At 46.4% G+C, this 18,899-nt stretch overlaps 1 protein-coding gene across 1 annotated transcript in view; it reads right to left on the bottom strand.

Moving 5' to 3' along the window:
- The window catches only part of LOC137384913 (uncharacterized protein C3orf20-like), a 190,954-nt gene that overhangs the window by 12,100 nt on the left and 159,955 nt on the right, over positions 1 to 18,899 (bottom strand). The window contains exons 11-12 of the mRNA XM_068059621.1: positions 10,241 to 10,333; positions 4,258 to 4,564 (exon numbers count right to left, since the gene is read on the bottom strand). Coding sequence (XP_067915722.1) covers positions 4,258 to 4,564; positions 10,241 to 10,333 — 400 coding nt within the window. The remainder of the gene's footprint in view (positions 1 to 4,257; positions 4,565 to 10,240; positions 10,334 to 18,899) is intronic.

Below are 18,899 nucleotides of genomic sequence, written 5' to 3'. Positions count from 1 at the left end.
GAGAAGCTCGAAGTTTCTGATGGGAGGAGAATGGGAGGCAGAATAGCCAGAAAGTCTGGAAGTAGCAAAGGCATGGATCAGGAATTCTGCAGTGGAGGCACAGAAATAGAGGCAGAGGTTAGTGATGTTGCAGAGGTGGAGGTAATTGGTCTTGGTGATGGAGAAGACATGTAGTTCAAAGCTTGTCTCAGGGTCAGAAGGGTTGCTTAGGATCCAAATGGAACCATAAAGTTTGAAATGGTCATTGTGTAACTAGGACTCCTGGAGCTAAACTCAGGAGGTGAACAGTTTCCATTTAACTATTTCACACACAGGGCAGTGAATGGAAGGATCTGTTTAGCCCACAGAGACAGTAGAAGTGGATATTCTCATATATTCAAGAGTCAGATGGACAGATTTTTAGTGACTGGAGTGATTGGGGATATCAGCTGCAATTGGGAGATGGAGTCTGATCAAAGGGAGAACAAATCTCCCTTTCTCTACCCCTCTTCCTCGCCCTTCCCCCAAACCCTCAGCCTCCTCCTCCCGGACCCGTCTCTTCCTCCCTCTCGACCCCTCCCCCTCCTCCCCACTGACCCCTCCCTCCTGGCCCACAACCCCTCCCTTCTCCCCCAGCAACCCCTCTTCCTCCTCCACCTCTTCCCCCGACACCTCTCCCTCCTCCTCCTCCTCATCCCCTGACTCCTCCTCCCCCGATCCCTCTCCCCCCCACCACTGACACCTCTCCCTCCTCCCTCACAGACTCCTCTCCCTCCTCCTCCCTACTCCCCGATCCCTCTCCCTCCTCCCCCCGAACCCTCTCCCTCCTCCTCCCCCCAACCCCTCTCCCTCCTCCTCATCCTCCGACCCACGACCCTCTCCCTCCTCCTCCTTCCCCGACCTCTCGCCTTCCTCCTCCTCCTGCCCCCAACCCCTATCCCTCCTCCTCTCCCCCGACCCCTCTGCCTCCTCCTCTCCCCCGACCCAACTCCCTCCTCCTCCTCACCTGACCCCCTCCCTCCTCCTCCTGCTTTTCCCAAAACCCCTCTCCCTCCTCCTCCTCCTCCCTCTGACCCTCTCCCTCCTCCTCCTCCTCGATCCCTCTCCCTCCTCCCCTGACCCTTCACCCCCCTTTCCTCCACCCCTCTCCATCCGACCCCTCTATCCTGACCCCTATCCCCCTCCCCCCCGCCCTCTCTCCCCCTGCTCCCGACCCCTCTCCTTCTCCCCCCAACCCCTCCTCCTTCCCCTTCTCCTCACCCTCGACCTCTCTCCCCCTTCTCCCCCGCAACCCCTCTCCCTCCTCCTCACTCCGACCCCCTCCCTCCTCCTCCCTCTCTGATCCCCTTCCTCCTCCTCACCCACCGACCCCTCTCCCTCCTCACCCATCGACCCCCTCCCTCCTCCTCACCCACCGACCCCTCTCCCTCCCTCCTTCTCACCCACCGACCCCCTCCCTCTTCCTCACCCACCGACCCCTCTCCCTCCTCCTCCTCACCCACCGACCACTCTCCCTCCTCCTCCTCACCCACCGACCCCTCTCCCTCCTCACTCACCGACCCCTCTCCCACCGACCCCTCTCCCTCCTCTCCCTCCTCACCCACCAACCCCCCTCTCTCTCCTAACCCACCGACCCCTCTCCCTCCTCACCCACCCCTCACCCTCCTCTCCCTCCGACCCCTCTTCCTCCTCTCCCTCCGACCCCTCTTCCTCCTCTCCCACCGACCCCTCTCCCTCCTCACCCACCGACCCCTCTCCCTCCTCACCCACCGACCCCTCTCCCTCCTCACCCATCAACCGCTCTCCCTCCTCACCCATCGACCCCTCTTCCTCCTCACCTACCGACCCCTCTCCCTCCTCTCCCATGACCGCTCTCCCTCCTCAGCCACTGACCCCTCTCCCTCCTCTCCTACCAACGCCTCTCCCTCCTCACCCACCGACGCCTCTCCCTTCCTTCAGCCAATCTCATTCTGTTTGTTTCCCTAGTTGTTTATATGTGAGTGAGCATCAATCAGGGGATTGTAACTGATTTACAAGCAGGATCTCCTTTAGTGATGTAATTAACCGATTAAGCTATGTGAATGTTTCACTTCATGCATTTTTTTCTGTATTTACTGTATAAAATCAAAAGAGAACAAAGGGAGTTGGAATGCTACAGGAATAACTCCTTACAAGCAAACAAGAAATTGTCTTTCCTTCTCCGTTTTAATATCCCTGATGCTCACGAGGCTGACAGATAATGAGTACATGCTTGGACCTCGATTTGCACTAAATTATAATCATGTCCACTAGAGGCCAACAAGATAGTTATTGTTACATGGAGTGGTTCAGCTGAACAGACAAATTTAAAGGGAAGCTAGATAAATACATGAGGGAGAAAGCAATGGAAGGTTATGTTGATAGGATGGAAGGAGATTCTTGTGGAGCATAAACACCAGCTTCGACCAGTTGGGCTGAATGGCCTGTTTCTGTGCTATAAATTCTATGCAATTGTCCTAGTTTTAAAAGATTGTTTCCAATGTTTTGCAAACTTGACATTTGTCAGAGAGAGAGGTTTCATATCGCTATAGGCCTGGGACAGGCCACCTCAGAGTTCAGAAAGACCCATCCTAGCAATTCCATCTTTCACTGAGAACTGATTCAGCTCCTCATTGAATTTTCAGTCTGGCTCCACATCTTAGCAGCAATTTTAACCCTATCTGCCCAACGTGTGGGCAGTTAAAATCATCTGGGTAACTTGCCCATCCTGGGACTGCCAGGAACTGTCCTGCGACAATCTTCACCTGCTCTCCCAGGCAAGGGCAAGGACACCCGTCCAATGTTAGCGGGGTCCTTTAATGTATTTGGCAAGCCCTGATGACATCATTGGGACCTGACTCAATTTTTACTGGGCGGCCGGAATGGGAAGTGGCAGTGAGATTCCTGCCAAGCCGACCCACATGGAGGTTATACATCTGTCTATGTGGCCACAAGGGCTGGAGTGGAACTCTCGGCCCCACAAGAAAAGATGAGGCTTCCTCTCCTGCTGTGACGTCAGCCACTCCCCTCGTTTGCAGGGACTCCCTGTGGCATGGCACAAAAGGATAATTCATCAAACGGTTGTACTTTAAAGTTTTAAGTTGACCCGGTCAGATCGTAGCACCGCAGGTTTACAGCCCTGCTTGTGCAGATAATCAGCCTTTTGCAGCCAATCAGAGGCTAGTTTTGGAAAAAAGTGGGTCCCACCCCCAGAATGGAAGCAATACCTCAGTGAAATTCTTTCAAAAAACAAAAGAAATGAGACTGCAAGATATTAGTAATTAAATTGATAAAAATACGGGTGACAGAGAGAAGAGAGGAGGAGACAAAGGGAAAAGAAGTCAGAGTTTACAATGCTTAATTTTTTTAGCTGTATTTTCTGTTTATTTTAGCAGTATGGTGTTAATATTACAGTAATAAAGCTACTCCAGGTCTCAATCACTTTATTACCATAATGCAGTGTCTGTGTGAGACAGAAGGTCAAGTCCCACTGCAGAGACTCGAGCACGTAATCTAGGCTGGCACACAGTCCATGCAGTACTGAGGGACTGCTGCACTGTTGAAGGTGCTGTCTTTTGGAGGAGACGTTAAACCCAGGCCAATCTGCCCTCTCGGGTGCATGTAAAACATCACATGGCACCATTCGAAGAAGAGCAGGGAAGTTCTTCCCAGTGTCCTGGCCAATATTTATCCCTAAACAAACTTCACAAAAACAGATTATCTGCTCAATATCACATTGCTGTTTGTGGGAGCTTGCTGTGCACAAATTGGCTGCTGCATTTCCCGCATTACCACAGTGACGATGCTTCAAACGTATTTCATTGGCTGTAAAGCACTTTGGGATGTCCTGAGGTTGTGGAAGGGGCTATAGGAATGCAAGCCTTTCTCTAATTTTTCTAAGATTTTATTTTAACGTCACATTTTCTCCACATGGTTTTTGTGCGAGTGACCAAAGGGATTGCACACTCTGACCTCATCAGTATGGAGGAAGCAAATGCCCCGGGCCAGCCTGTTGGGTAAGTTGGGGGTGGGGACAGGAATGCAGAGTGGGAGTGCACACTCCATCCAGTTGAGTCCTAAAATGGCATCAGAGTGCTCCTGACATCAGGGAGCTCTGATTTAAATGCCTAAGTTAGCTACGCACTTGTTTCAGGCAACTGCCTGACTGCCTGTTTTGAGGACCCTGGCAAAATGGCGTCAGCCACAGTAAGAGCGGGCACGGGCGGTTAGGTTCTCGGGGGGTGGGGTAGCTGACTGTACCTCCACACAAGGCTGGTTTCGGTTTCTGTTCTTCTGCACGTACAATTCTTGGATCATCCTCTCACACTGCGCCGGCTCCAGCTGCTGTGATGACACCACGCAGACAACGATGATCTGCTTGTTGTTCTGTTTTGACCTCTTGACGAGGGTGTCGAATTCCAGGTCCGTGACATTGGGAACCTTGTTTGTGCTGCACCTACAGCGCTTCATTCCTTCACCCAGCATTGCACTCCGCAGGGCGACTGGGCAGGGGATGGGCAAATGGAGCCACGGCTTGTCATCCTTCCAAACCCGAGGAAACCGAAGCCTAAAGGAAGGAGGTAATGATCAGAACCAGGGAAGAAAACAAGGGAAAGAATATCATATACCTATCTATAAATATATACATATATACACAGTAAACCCATCTGGTTCACTAATGTCCTTTAGGGAAGGAAATCAAGTCAATAAAAAGGAATGAAACCGGACGGACCACCCGGCAAACTCAGCCCTGTCGACCCTGCAAAGTCCTCCTTACGAACATCTGGGGGCTTGTGCCAAAGTTGGGAGAGCTGTCCCACAGACTAGTCAAGCAACAGCCTGACATAGTCATACTCACGGAATCATACCTTACAGACAATGTCCCAGACACTGCCATCACCATCCCCGGGTATGTCCTGTCCCACCGGCAGGACAGACCCAGCAGAGGTGGTGGCACAGCGATATACAGTAGGGAGGGAGGTACTCTGGGAGTCCTCAACATAGACTCCAGACCCCATGAAGTCTCATGCCATCAGGTCAAACATGGGCAAGGTAACCTCCTACTGATTACCACCTACTGCCCTCCCTCATCTGATGAGTCAGTACTCCTCCATGTTGAACGCCACTTGGAGGAAGCACTGGGGTGGCAAGGGCACAAAATGTACTCTGGGTGGGGGACTTCAATGTCCATCACCAAGAGTGGCTCGGTAGCACCACAACTGACCGAGCTGGCTGAGTCCTAAAGGACATATCTGCGAGACTGGGTCTGCGGCAGATGGTGAGAGAACCAACAAGAGGGAAAAACATACTTGACCTCGTCCTCACCAATCTGCCTACCGCAGAGGCTTCTGTCCATGACTGTATTGGAAGGAGTGACCACTGAGTCTGTGCCGACCAACAACCACCCATTTATACTAACCCTACAGAAATCCCATATTCCCTACCACATCCCCACCATTCTCCTATCACCCACCTACACTAGTGACAATTTATAATGGCCAATTTACCTATCAACCTGCAAGTCTTTTGGTGGTGGGAGGAAACCGGAGCACCCGGAGGAAACCCACGCAGACACAGGGAGAACTTGCAAACTCCACACAGGCAGTACCCAGAATTGAACCCGGATCCCTGGAGCTGTGAGGCTGTGGTGCTAACCACTGCGCCACTGTGCTGCCCCTACTGATGCATTTATACTGTGATTTTAAACAACACTTGGAATAGTATCCATAGCATTCTGTAACTAGGCATAAGCAGAATGTTTGTGTGACCTAGCCACAGATATGAAGCCTATTACAATGGTATACACCCCACTGCCTTGTGGACATCTCGGGAGAGACCAAGACTAAGGGAGTAAACCCGAACAGAAAATCTGGAGCGGAACCCCATAGGTGGTCATGTGTCACCTTTGGCATGTTTCCGGCAGTTCCTTCAGCCATACCGGTGCCAAACGTCGTGCTCTGCACTCCTTTGGACCCCACCAGAAAGGCCGAGAGGGGGTTTTGATGACTGGGCAACTCTCAACCTCCATACATTCACCCAGGCATGTGCCATGGAGAGGCCACTCCATAGTCGACACACCACTGACCACCTCCAGGCGCTTACCCATTGTCTCTCGAGATAAGGAGGCCAAAGAAGAAAGATACACAGTAAATATAGTTATAGATATCTTGGTTTTATATATATATATATATATATATATAAATATATATACCCATGCACCCACATTGCATATATCTATATTTATCTATATATTTGACCCTTTGTTTGCACCACCACCTGTTTCTGTCCTTGATTACCAGCCCCATTCCACTCCCTTCCTCTGCACCATAAACAAATCAGTATTCTTTGTGTGAAAGCCGAAACAGTGAGTGTTGTAAAGTTATTACACTATGGCAGGCAGTTGTTGATGAGGATTTCCAAAGGTGACAGAGGGGGGCAGCAGTGCATTGAGCTGTGTCAGAGGGAGAGTGCAGTGCATTGAGCTGTGTCAGAGGGAGAGTGCAGTGTATGGAGCTGTGTCAGAGGGACAGCACTGCTGTGTCAGAGGGAGAGTGCAGTGCATGGAGCTGTGTCAGAGGGAGAGTGCAGTGCATGGAGCTGTGTCAGAGGGAGAGTGCAGTGTATGGAGCTGTGTCAGAGGGACAGCACTGCTGTGTCAGAGGGAGAGTGCAGTGCATGGAGCTGTGTCAGAGGGACAGCACTGCTGTGTCAGAGGGAGAGTGCAGTGCATGGAGCTGTGTCAGAGGGAGAGTGCAGTGCATGGAGCTGTGTCAGAGGGAGAGTGCAGTGCATGGAGCTGTGTCAGAGGGAGAGTGCAGTGCATGGAGCTGTGTCAGAGGGACAGCACTGCTGTGTCAGAGGGAGAGTGCAGTGCATGGAGCTGTGTCAGAGGGAGAGTGCAGTGCATGGAGCTGTGTCAGAGGGAGAGTGCAGTGTATGGAGCTGTGTCAGAGGGACAGCACTGCTGTGTCAGAGGGAGAGTGCAGTGCATGGAGCTGTGTCAGAGGGACAGCACTGCTGTGTCAGAGGGAGAATGCAGTGCATGGAGCTGTGTCAGAGGGAGAGTGCAGTGCATGGAGCTGTGTCAGAGGGACAGCACTGCTGTGTCAGAGGGAGAGTGCAGTGCATGGAGCTATGTCAGAGGGAGAGTGCAGTGCATGGAGCTGTGTCAGAGGGACAGCACTGCTGTGTCAGAGGGAGAGTGCAGTGCATGGAGCTGTGTCAGAGGGAGAGTGCAGTGCATGGAGCTGTGTCAGAGGGACAGCACTGCTATGTCAGAGGGAGAGTGCAGTGCATGGAGCTGTGTCAGAGGGAGAGTGCAGTGCATGGAGCCGTGTCAGAAGGGTGGCTGAGTGATCAGTACAATAGACTATGGGACAGTGCTGAGAATTTTGGGGGTAAAATTCAACATGGTCGGAGATGCAAAATAAGCAGCTTTGCACCTGCTGCCAGTTATAAAGCTGCCGATTTGAATATCAGGTGGGCATATAACTGGCAGCAGATGGAAAACACTTGTTCATTTGTGTATCAATGATTCGGAAGTTGGGAAGAGAGACAAAACTGTCAACATTTGCCGCTGTCTCCAGGTTTGGGAGAGGGTAACAGGAGGGAGGCTGATCAGGTGCAAATCCACTTCAGTAACACTTTCCTTATTCCATACCTTTCTAACTTATGGTTCACAACTGGAAGATGGTTGCGGCAGAGGCTCAGCGCGGAGGCTGATGCCAGGAGGGCCCAGCCCAATCCTACTGTCCGTGGCGAGGCTCCGTGGCGGCCCCCCTACTGCTGGGCAACCAGACCTCAATTTCCATATTTAAATCAATGACATGAATACATTTAAGTTAACTTACCCGCAATCTTCTAGACCCACCGCGATCCAGCACTCCCGCACCTTCAATTCCCCATCTGGGGAAAGCTGCCATGACACTGGTGGGGAGAGGGTTGAGGGGAGTTACGATTTCCAGTGTGGTGGGGAATGGGGTCAAATAAACGTAATGAGTGCAGGGGATGGTGGGAAGGGGTGAACTTTAAACTTTAAACAGTCTGGGGGGGGTTGGTGGTCAGACTTAAACGATGTGTTTTGGGCGGGGAAGTGCAAATAACTAATGTGATTTTTATTGTGGGGGGGCGGTTGGAAAGGGGAGTTACAATTTTGTTTTGTAAATTTTGTTGGGGGATGTTCACTTTAAAAATTCAAATTTGTCTGCAGGGCTGTCTGCCCTTTAAAAATGGCACAGGCAGTTGACGTCATTGCTGGCGATGGACAGCCCGTCCCCTCCATGTAAATGAGCTGCTGTGCGGGAGATCGTGGCGGCTCTTCGGGCTGCTATTTTTTGAGCCTGCCGCTGAGAGCTGTTAAATGCAGACCCTCATCACGAAATTTAATTAGGTGAAATCAGCTGAATGAAACTGCTTGAAGATCCAACTTTGGCTGAAATCAGCAGAGCTTTTTAAATGGTTAAGTATAGGGTCAAAATGAATGCACTGCCTGAAATACTTGGTACACTTATACATTATACATTATAGGCAGCACCTTCGCAATTGACGGTTAGTGCAATTTGCCTGATATCAGCAGCTGCCTGATAGTGTGAGTGGTGGGAGCTGTACATCTAGCAGTCTTTTTATGTTCCATGAATTCCTAAACCTATCCTTTATACTTGCCTGTCAAACCAGTGTTCCCATCATCTTTAGAGTGTCTGTCTACCAATGGTCCTTCAGACTTGAGCAATTCCCTCTCTTATGCAATTAACACCTAATTCTTACCGTATGATATGATTTGACTTTGTAATTGCTACACGGTGCATTGAAAAGAACATCACTTCTCCTCCAAGCTTTCTCACTCTCAATCTATGCCAGTCTGTCAACAATTTCCTCATTCTCCCATAGTCCTTGCACTCTCCTAGTCAATGGTTAGTCCGACTCCAAACCAGACCCATAGTTGACCCCCGCCCGCTAGTTTGCCCCTTAGCTACCTCAATCAGAAAGCAATTGGTAACATGTCCAGGATTGAACTCATTGCTACACCTCCCAGTTTGCAAAAGGTACATGGCCTGTAGCAGAAGCAACCTTGATGGCCCAAATGGCCTTTTCGTGTTCCAAACTTTTGTCCTTTTAGTCTTCCCACTTTAACAATTCAGCAGTGAATTCTGATGGTATTGTCTTCCTTCACAAATCTCTCCCCACCCACTAGCCCACCCCCATGCCTTCACCATGATAGTGCAACGCCTTGCAAGCCATGGGCACAGAGCCACAGAATTGGGGCCACAATGTTGTATGTCCCTCACATCCAGCAAGTTTCCATATTGGTAGCGGCAATTCACAGTAACTGCACTGCGAAGCTGTCTTTATTTACATCAAATTGTCCTCTAGATATCAGTGAAACTCTCCAGAGGAGGGAGAGCTGAGGCTTTCAATATCAAATGAAAACCAATGTCAACAAGTTGTAGCAGTAATATTATCAGGAATATCATTTTCTGTTCTCTGCATTGGAGACCTGTCCTACATCTGGCCACATCCTTTTCTTTGTTCAGAATACTCAGCCCTCTGCTCCAGACAATTCAAACAATTGACTGGTATATTCCAGAAAAATGTAACACATAACATTCTTTCTCAGAACCCAAAACGTTCTCATTCTTCAAAGATGTTGCCCTTCCAGTGGGAATCCCCTAATACTTCACTCAGTTCTCATGCAACAAGCTTTATCACACACAATAAACATACTTTCTTTCCCCCTGAGAGCTATTTTGCACTTGCTTACTTGATCCCTTTCCAGGGCCAACAACCCAGAGTCTGCTCCTGGGGTGGTCTTCTGTTGTTGGCTTTAGAATCGGCCACAAGAAGGTGTGTACAAGAATCATTGGGCAACTGGCCCCCTCCACTTTGAGGGGAAACACTTGCGCCTTTGTCCCTAACTCAGAGTTGAAACCAACCTCACAGGGAAGCATAGGGTTAAGCCCATGTACCACCATTCTGCAGCACATCCCTCTGGTGAATGGAGGAATTGCAATTCACCAATCCGGATGGTGACATTTTAAGAGCAAGGTGTGCACACAGTCCTTGGGAAATCTGATTTACAGATATTCCAAATCTTTGTGCTTGTTAAAATGCAAACATACAATTTATAGTTCAAGCACTTTCACAGAACTGGTGTTTAAAAGTTTACGGTATCAAATAGTATACCTTCAAACTGTGCTAGTTAGCATTTGGATTTACTCACGTCAGCGTGTGTCTAGTTCACACTTACCCATGTTTGATACGAATAGGTGATAAAGAGCCACGTCTGCTAGCCAGCAGAAAGTTGTAACTGCCTTCTCTGCTGATGTATGAAGTCAAATCCCTGGTAGAAAGAGCAGATTGATATTTAATAACAAAAAAGCAAATGATAAGGAAGCAGGGATATGCATTGTGACAATCTAGAACACTGTCAAGCTGCCACATTTAAAAATTGCTGATCACTTTCTTCCCTTGATGGAACAGATATTGGAATTGAGTTATATTTAATTGTTATGATTTAAAGCATGGTGAATTTGCACAGTTATTAAAACAGCAAGGGCCTCAGGCATTAAAGATGTATATGAAAGGCAAACGAGGCTGTTTGGAATATATCATTGCTCAAAAATCTTTTCCCAAACTAATACAATGAAGGTCTAATGTCTCATGCCAGACACATTCACCAGGGTGAGCTGATTTCTTTAACAATTCATTATCCAGTCTTCCACTTATTATGGTAAGGATGATTCAATTTCTCTACTCTGATTCTTGGGATCAGGATTAAGGAAAATAAGGAACAGATCCCATGTTCAGGTTTTGAACAAAAGGGTGTGAGGCAGTCCTGGGCTTGGAGCTGGAAGCTAAAACACAGGTCATGTTTCACAGTTAGAAGTTGCCTGGAAAGAAAGGAACATAGGAAATAGGAGCAGAGTAGGCCATTCGGCCCCTCGAGCCTGCTGCACCATTCAACTAGATCATGGCTGATCTTCTACCTCAATGCCATTGTCCACACTACCCCCATATCCCTTGATATCTTTAATATCTGGAAATTTATTGATTTCCATCTTGAATATACTCAATGACTGAGCCTCCACAACCCTCTGGGGTACAGAATTCCAGAGATTCATCACCCTCTGGGTGAAGAAATTCCTCCTCATCTCAGTCTTAAATGACCTACCTCTTATTCTGAGACTGTGTCCCCTGGTTCCAGATCCCCCAGACAGGGGAAACATCCTTCCTGCATCTACCCTGCTGAGCCACGTAAGAATTTTGTATGCTTCAATGAGATCACCTCTCATTCTTCTAAACTCTAGAGAATACAGGCCCAGTCTCCTCAATCTCTCATCATAGGACAATCCTGCCATCCCAGGGATCAGTCTTTGCACTCCCTCTTTGGCAAGTATATCCTTCCTTAGGTAAGGAGTCCAAAACTGTACACAATACTGCAGATGCGGTCTCACCAAGGCTCTCTACAATTGCAGCAAGACTTCTTTACTCCTGTACTCAAATCCTCTTGCATTAAAGGCCAACATACCATTTGCCTTCCTAATTGTTTGCTGCATCAGCGTGCTAGCTTTCAATGACTTATGAACAAGGACACCCAGGTCTCTTTGGACATCAACACTTCCCAATCTCTCACCATTTAAGAAATACTCTGCATTTCGGTTTTCCTTCCAAAGTTAATAACTTCACATTTTGCCACATTATATTCCATCTGTCATGTTCTTGCCCACTCACTTAGCCTGTCTAAATCCCCTTGAAGCCTCTTGCAACCTGCTCACAACTCACATTCCCACCTAATTTTGTGTCATCAGTAAACTTGGAAATATTACATTTGGTCCCCACATCCAAATCATTGATACAGATTGTGAATAACTGGGACCCAAGCACTGAGCCTTGTGGTACCCCACTAGTCACAGCCTGCCAACCTGAGATTGACCCTTTTATTCCTACTCTCTGTTTTCTGTCCATTAACCAATTCTCAATCCATGCCAGTATATTCCTCCAATCCCATGTGCTCTAATTTTGCTTACTAACCTCTTGTGTGGGACCTTATTGAAAGCCTTCTGAAAATCCAAATACACCACATCCACTGGTTTCCCCTTATCTGTCCTGCTAGTTGCATCCTTAAAAAACTCTAACAGGTTTGTCAAACTTGATTTTCCTTTCATAAATCCATGTTGACTCTGCCCAATCCTGCCATTATTTTCGAAGTGCCCAGTTATCACATTCTTTATAATAGATTCTAGCATTTTCCCTACTACTGATGTCAGGCTAACAGGTCTGTAGTTTCCTGTTTTCTCTCTCCCTCCTTCTTAAATAATGGGATGACATTTGCTACCTTCCAATCTGCAGGAACCGCTCCAGAATCTATAGAATTTTGGAAGATGATCACCAATGCATCTATTATTTCTCCAGCCATCTCTTCCAACACTCTGGGATGTAGATCATCAGGTCCAGGGGATTTGTTAACTTTCAGGCCCATTAATTTCTCCAGTACTACTTTTTTATTAATACTAATTTCTTTCAGTTCCTCATTCCGGCTAGTCGCTTGGTTCTCCAGTATTCTTGGGAGGTTCTTTGTATCTTCCTCCGTGAAGGCAAACACAAAGTATTTGTTTAGTTTCTCTGCCATTTCCTTACTTCCCATAATAAATTCTCCTGTCTCTGTCTGTAGTGGGCACAGTAGTGACCCACATTTGTCTTTACCAATCTTTTCCTTTTTATGTACCTATAAAAGCTTTTACAGTCCGTTATTTGTTTCTCGCTAGTTTATTTTCATATTCTATTTTCTCTTTCTTTATCAGTTTCTTGGTCCTCCTTTGCTGAATTCTAAAATGCTCCCAATCCTCAAGTTTATTACTTTTTTGCAACTTTATAAGCCTCTTCCCTTGATCTAATAAAATCTTTAACTTCTTTTGCCATGGCTGGATCACCATTCCAGTTGGGTTTATGTGTCTTCGAGGAATGTATATTTGATGTAAACCATGTAATACTTATTTAAATACTAACCATTACCTCTCTACTGTCGGATCTTTTAATGTGTTTTCCAATCCACCATAGCCAACTTGTCCCTCATACCTCCATAGTTTCCTTTGTTCAAATTTAAGACCCGAGTTTCAGAATGAACTATATCACTTTCAAACTTAATGTAAAATTCTATCATATTATGGTCACTCTCCCTGGAGATTCCTTTACAATGAGATTATTAATTAGCCTTTCTCATTGCACAAAACTAGATCTAAAATAGCCCATTCTCTAGTTGGTTCCTCAACATACTGTTCTAGAAAACATTCCAGGAATTTGTCCTCCTGAACGTTAGTGCTAATTAGGTTTACCCAGTCTATATGTAGATTGAATTCCCCCATGATTACTGTATTACCCTTGTTACAAGCACCTCTAATTTCCTGATTTGTACTGTGCCCTACATTATCACTGCTGTTTGGTGGTCTGTAAACAACTCCTATCTATGGTTGCTGCACCTTGCTCTTTCTTAGCTCCACCCAAACTGATTCTACATCTTGATCTTCCGATTTAAGTTCCTCTCTCACTAATGTACTGATCTCATCCTTTATTAACAGCACAACACCACCTCCTTTTCCTTTTTGCCTATCCTTCCTAAATGTCGAATACCCTTGGACATTTAGTTCCTAGCCTTGGTCACCTTGCAATCACATCTCCACGATGGCAATTAGAACATACCTCTTTACTTCACTTGTGTCGTCAATTCATCTACCTTATTGCGAATGCTGTTTGCATTTAGAAAGAGTGTTTTTAATTCTGACTTTTCATTATTTTTGTAACCTCTAGCCTTAACTGCTGGCACACTCTCAGGTTTGTACACTCTGTCCCTTCCTGCCACGTCCATATTATCAATTCCCTTATTGCTACCTTGCTCTTTTGCCTTGTTCTCTCTCTTTAATTTATCACATCTTCCCTCACTTGATCCCTCGCCTCCACTATTTCAGTTAAAGCCCTCTCTATTGCCCTAGTTATATGACTCACCAGAACACTGGTCCCAGCATGGTTCAGGTGAAGACCGTCCCAATGGTACAGCCCCACCTTTCCCCAGTACTGGTGCCAGTGCCCCATGAATCAAAACCATTCTTCTCCCACATCAATCTTTGAGCCACGCATTTATGTGTCTGGTCTTATTTACCCTACTCCAATTTGTTTGTGCCTTAGGTAATTTTATTATTACCTTTGGTTTTTAATTTAGACCCTAGCTGCTTATACTCTCTAAGCAGAACCTCTTTCCTGGTCCTATCTATATCATAGGTATCTATGTGGACCACGACAACTGGATCCTCCCCCTCCCACTGCAAGTTCCTCTCCATCCCAGAGCAGATGTCCTGAACCCTGGCACCGGGCAGGCAACACAGCCGTCTGGACTCTCACTTTTGGCTGCAGAGAACTGTGTCTATTGCCCTGACTATACTGTCCCCTACATTACAATGAACTGCCCCCCCCACCCCCGAATGGTTTCCTGTACCATTGCGCCATGGTCAGTTTGCTCATTCACCTGCAGCCCCCGCTCTCATCCATACAAGCTGCAAGAACCTTGAACCTGTTAGACAATTGCAAGGGCTGAGGCTCCTCCATTTCTACCTTCTTGATCCCCTTACCTGCTTCACTTGCAGTCACACACTCCTGTCTCTGACCATGGATCAAATCAGATGACCCTATCCAATGGGGTGTGACCACCTCCTAGAACAAAGTGTCCAAATAACATTCCTCCTATCTGATGTGTCGTAGTGTCTGCAGCTCGGCCTCCAGCACGATGATTCTGAGCCGAAGCTCCTCCAGCTTCAGACACTTACTGCAGATGTGTTTGCCTTGGGTCACACAGATGTCCATGAGCTCCCACATTCTGCAGCTGCCCTGCTGTCGTTATACCATTTAATCAATTAATTATTATACTGATTAAATTATAATTAATGTCTCTAGTCCTGCTTATATTCTTATTATTTCAATAAATATTCTACTTATCCCAATTGAAATTCCCTAGTTAAAATAAAGGTGATGTCAGAAATAAGTGAGTCAACCCAGGAAAGGGACAGAAGTTTATTATCTGCTTGTAATTTTCCAGGAGGTTGAGTGAAGTAAGTATCATTGTCTTTATTATTCTGTATGTTCACTTGTTGTCTCTGAACTAAAACAGTTAATGAATTGTGCCTGGCTTCATCTCACCAAACATTCTCAGTCCACCAGAAGTGTAGATAAAGCCATCTGTTCCATACACTGGATATAGTTTAGATCACAAGGGTTCCTTTTGTTATAATCCTATATTACACTTTCATATAGTTACATAGATAATTGAGCATTACACAAGAGACACAGACCGATTGCAGGAGTGACAGCATAACTGGGAGAATATCTAAGGCAGACCTGAAACAATGTTTCCACTGGGGACTTTAGCATTAGTTTGCATCACTGCAGGTGAGCAACTGCTGCCTGTTATTACAGAGAGGTGCAAAAATTATAGGGTAGTTATAATGGGGAACTTTAATTATCCAAATATAGACTGGGATAGTAGTAGTGCAAAGGGCAGTAAGGGGCAAGAGTTCCTAGACTGTGTTCAGGAAAGTTTTCTACAGCAGTATGCTTCCAGTCCAATGAGAAAAGGGGCATAGCTAGACCTGGCTCTTGGGAATGAGGTGGGCCAAGTGGATCAAGTGTCAGTAGGAGAGCATTTAGGGGACAGTGATCATTGTATCATAAGGTTTGGGCGACCATTGAAAAGGGCAAAGAACAATCCAGAGGAAGAATAATTAATGGGGGGAAAGCCAACTTCAATGGGGTAAGAATGGAGCTGGGACAAATAAATTGGAGCCAAAGGTTGGCAGGAAAAACGGTAGCTGAACAATGGGCTACCTTCAAAGAAGAGGTATTTCTGGCACAGTCAAGGTATGTTCCCTCAAAAGGGAAAGGTATGACAAACAAATCCAGAGCTCCTTGGATGACAAAAGAGGTAGAGATTAAGATAAAGAAGAAAAAGTGTGGTTATGACAGATGTCAGGTTGAAAATAGTATCGAGAACCAGGCTGAATATAGAAGTTCCAGAGGGGAAGTGAAAAAGTAAATAAGAGAAGCAAAGAGAGAGTATGCAAAGAGACTGGCAGCTAACATAAAAGAGAATTTCAAAGTCTTCTATAGCCATATAAATAGTAAAAGGACAGTAAATGGAGGAGAAGGCCGACTCGGGACCTAGGAAAAAGATGCAACCCAGGAAATTGTGAAAGAGGAGGTAATTCAGAAACTAGAAGGGTTAAAAAATGGATAAGGCTTGGATAGGCGGTCTGTACTTAAAGTGGATAAAGCACCAGGACCTGATGAGATGCATCCAAGGATACTGAGGGAAGTGAGAGGGGAAATTGTGGAGGCACTGGCCATGATTTTTCAGTCTTCCTTAGACTCAGAGGTGATTCCAGAGGACTGGAGAATTGCAAATGTTAAACCCTTGCTCAAAAAAAGGTGTAAAGATAAGCCCAGCAACTACAGGCCAGTCAGTTTAACTTTGGTGGGAGTGAAACTTCTAGGAAGAATAATTCAGGACAAAATCAATAGTCTTATGAGTTAACTAATGAAAGCCAGCATGGATTTGTTAAGGGAAAATCATGTTTAACTAACTTGCTGGAGTTTTTTGAGGAGGCAACAGAGAGGGTTGATGAGGGCAACGCTGTTGATGTGGTGTACATGGACTTTCAAAAGGCATTTGATACAGTGCCACACAACAGACTTGTGAGAAAACTTATAGCTCATGGAATAAAAGGGACGGTAGTAACATGGATACAGAATTGGCTGAGTGACAGGAAACAAAGAGTAATGGTTAATGGATGTTTTTTGGGCTGGAAGAAGGTTTGTAGTGGAGTTTCCCAGGGGTCGGTGTTGGGACCCTTGCTTTGCCTGATATATATTAATGACCTAGACCTTGGTTGCAGAATATACGAAACTTGAAAGCATTGTGAATTGTGAGGAGGATAGTATAGAACTCCAAAAGGACATAGACAAGTTGGTGGAATGGGCAGACAGGTGGCAGATGAAGTTCAATCAGGAGAAATGTGAAGTAATGCATTTTGTTGGAAAACATGGAGACAATATTAAGGGTATAATTCCAAAGGGGGTGCAGGAGCAGAGGGACCTGGGTGTATATGTGCATAAGTCATTGAAAGCAGCAGGACATGTTGAGAGAGTGGTTAATAAAGCATACAGTATCCTGGGCTTTATTAGTAAGGACATGGAGTACAAGGGCAAGGAAGTTATGTTGAACTTGTATAAGACACTAGTTCGGCCTCAGCTGGAGTATTGCATCCAGTTCTGGGCATCGCACTTTAGGAAAGATGTGAGGGCATTGGAGAGAGTACGGAAGAGATTCATGGGAATGGTTCCAGGGATGAGGAATTTCAGTTATGAAGATAGATCGGAGAAGTTAGGACTGTTTTCCTGGAGAAGAGAAGGCTGAGAGGTAATTTGATGGAGGTATTCAAAATCATGAGGGGATCTGGACAGTGTAGATAGAGAGAAATTGTTCCCACTTGTGAAAGGATCGGGAACAAGAGGGCACAGACTTAAAGTAATGGGTAAAAGAAGCAAAAGTGACATGAGGAAAAACTTTTTCATGCAGCGAGTGGTTAATGTTGAATGCCCTGCCTGAGAATGTGGTGGAGGCAGGTTCAATAAAAGCATCTGAAAGGTAATTAGACTGTTATATGAAAAGGAAGAATGTGCAGGGTTAAGGGGAGACAGCAGGGGAATGACACTAAGTGAACTGCTCATTGGGAGAGCAGGTGCAGACATGATGGGCCGAATGGCGGTCTTCTACACTGTAATGATTCTGTGATTACTGGAGGTTGCATTTCACTTGATCTGGCTTAGAGTCTATAGAAATTCCAGCTCTGCAGGATGTCACATCACCTTCAAGTTAAGCTATTATTGATTCCTCCTTTTTGGCCTAGATTTGGAACACTGACCGAAAGCTTTCACAATTCCCTGGGAGACTAGATGAAAGATATCTGTGCTGGCCTCAGAACCACTATAGAGAGTGAGTTAGGCTAATCTTATTTCAGTTCACTGTGGGTGTGCACATCACTATAGAAAAGTGGCTGTAATTCAACACAATTTGACACCAAATTTCTAATCTCATGCAGAGAGATGATATGGATGGGTGTGTAATGATAATAACGAGTCTACCCTGAGGCACAGTGTGGCTTTCGAGCAGAGAGCTCCACCATTGACATGCTGCTCTCCCTTAGCCAGCTACAGGAGAAATGCTGCGAACAACAGATGCCCCTGTACGTTGTTTTCATTGATCTCACCAAAGCCTTTGACCTCATCAGCAGACGTGGTCTCTTCAGACTACTACAAAAGATCGGATGTCCACCAAAGCTACTAAGTATCATCACCTCATTCCATGACAATGTGAAAGGCACAATTCAGCATAGCGGCGCCTCATCAGACCCCTTTCCTATCCTGAGTGGCGTGAAACAGGACTGTGTTCTCGCACCCACACTGTTTGGGATCTTCTTCTCCCTGCTGCTCTCACATGCGTTCAAGTCTTCAGAAGAAGGAATTTTCCTCCACACAAGATCAGATGGCAGGTTGTTCAACCTTGCCCGCCTAAGAGCGAAGACCAAAGTACGGAAAGTCCTCATCAGGGAACTCCTCTTTGCTGACGATGCTGCATTAACATCTCACACTGAAGAGTGTTTGCAGAGACTCAGTGACAGGTTTGCGGCTGCCTGCAATGAATTTGGCCTAACCATCAGCCTCAAGAAAACGAACATCATGGGGCAGGACGTCAGAAATGCTCCATCCATCAATATTGGTGACCATGCTCTGGAAGTGGTTCAAGAGTTCACCAACCTAGGCTCAACTATCACCAGTAACCTGTCTCTCGATGCAGAAATCAACAA

Source organism: Heterodontus francisci, chromosome 27 (genome assembly GCF_036365525.1).
Source record: "Heterodontus francisci isolate sHetFra1 chromosome 27, sHetFra1.hap1, whole genome shotgun sequence".
Taxonomy (NCBI): Eukaryota; Metazoa; Chordata; class Chondrichthyes; order Heterodontiformes; family Heterodontidae; genus Heterodontus; species Heterodontus francisci.
This window is presented reverse-complemented; position numbering and strand designations above follow the sequence as displayed.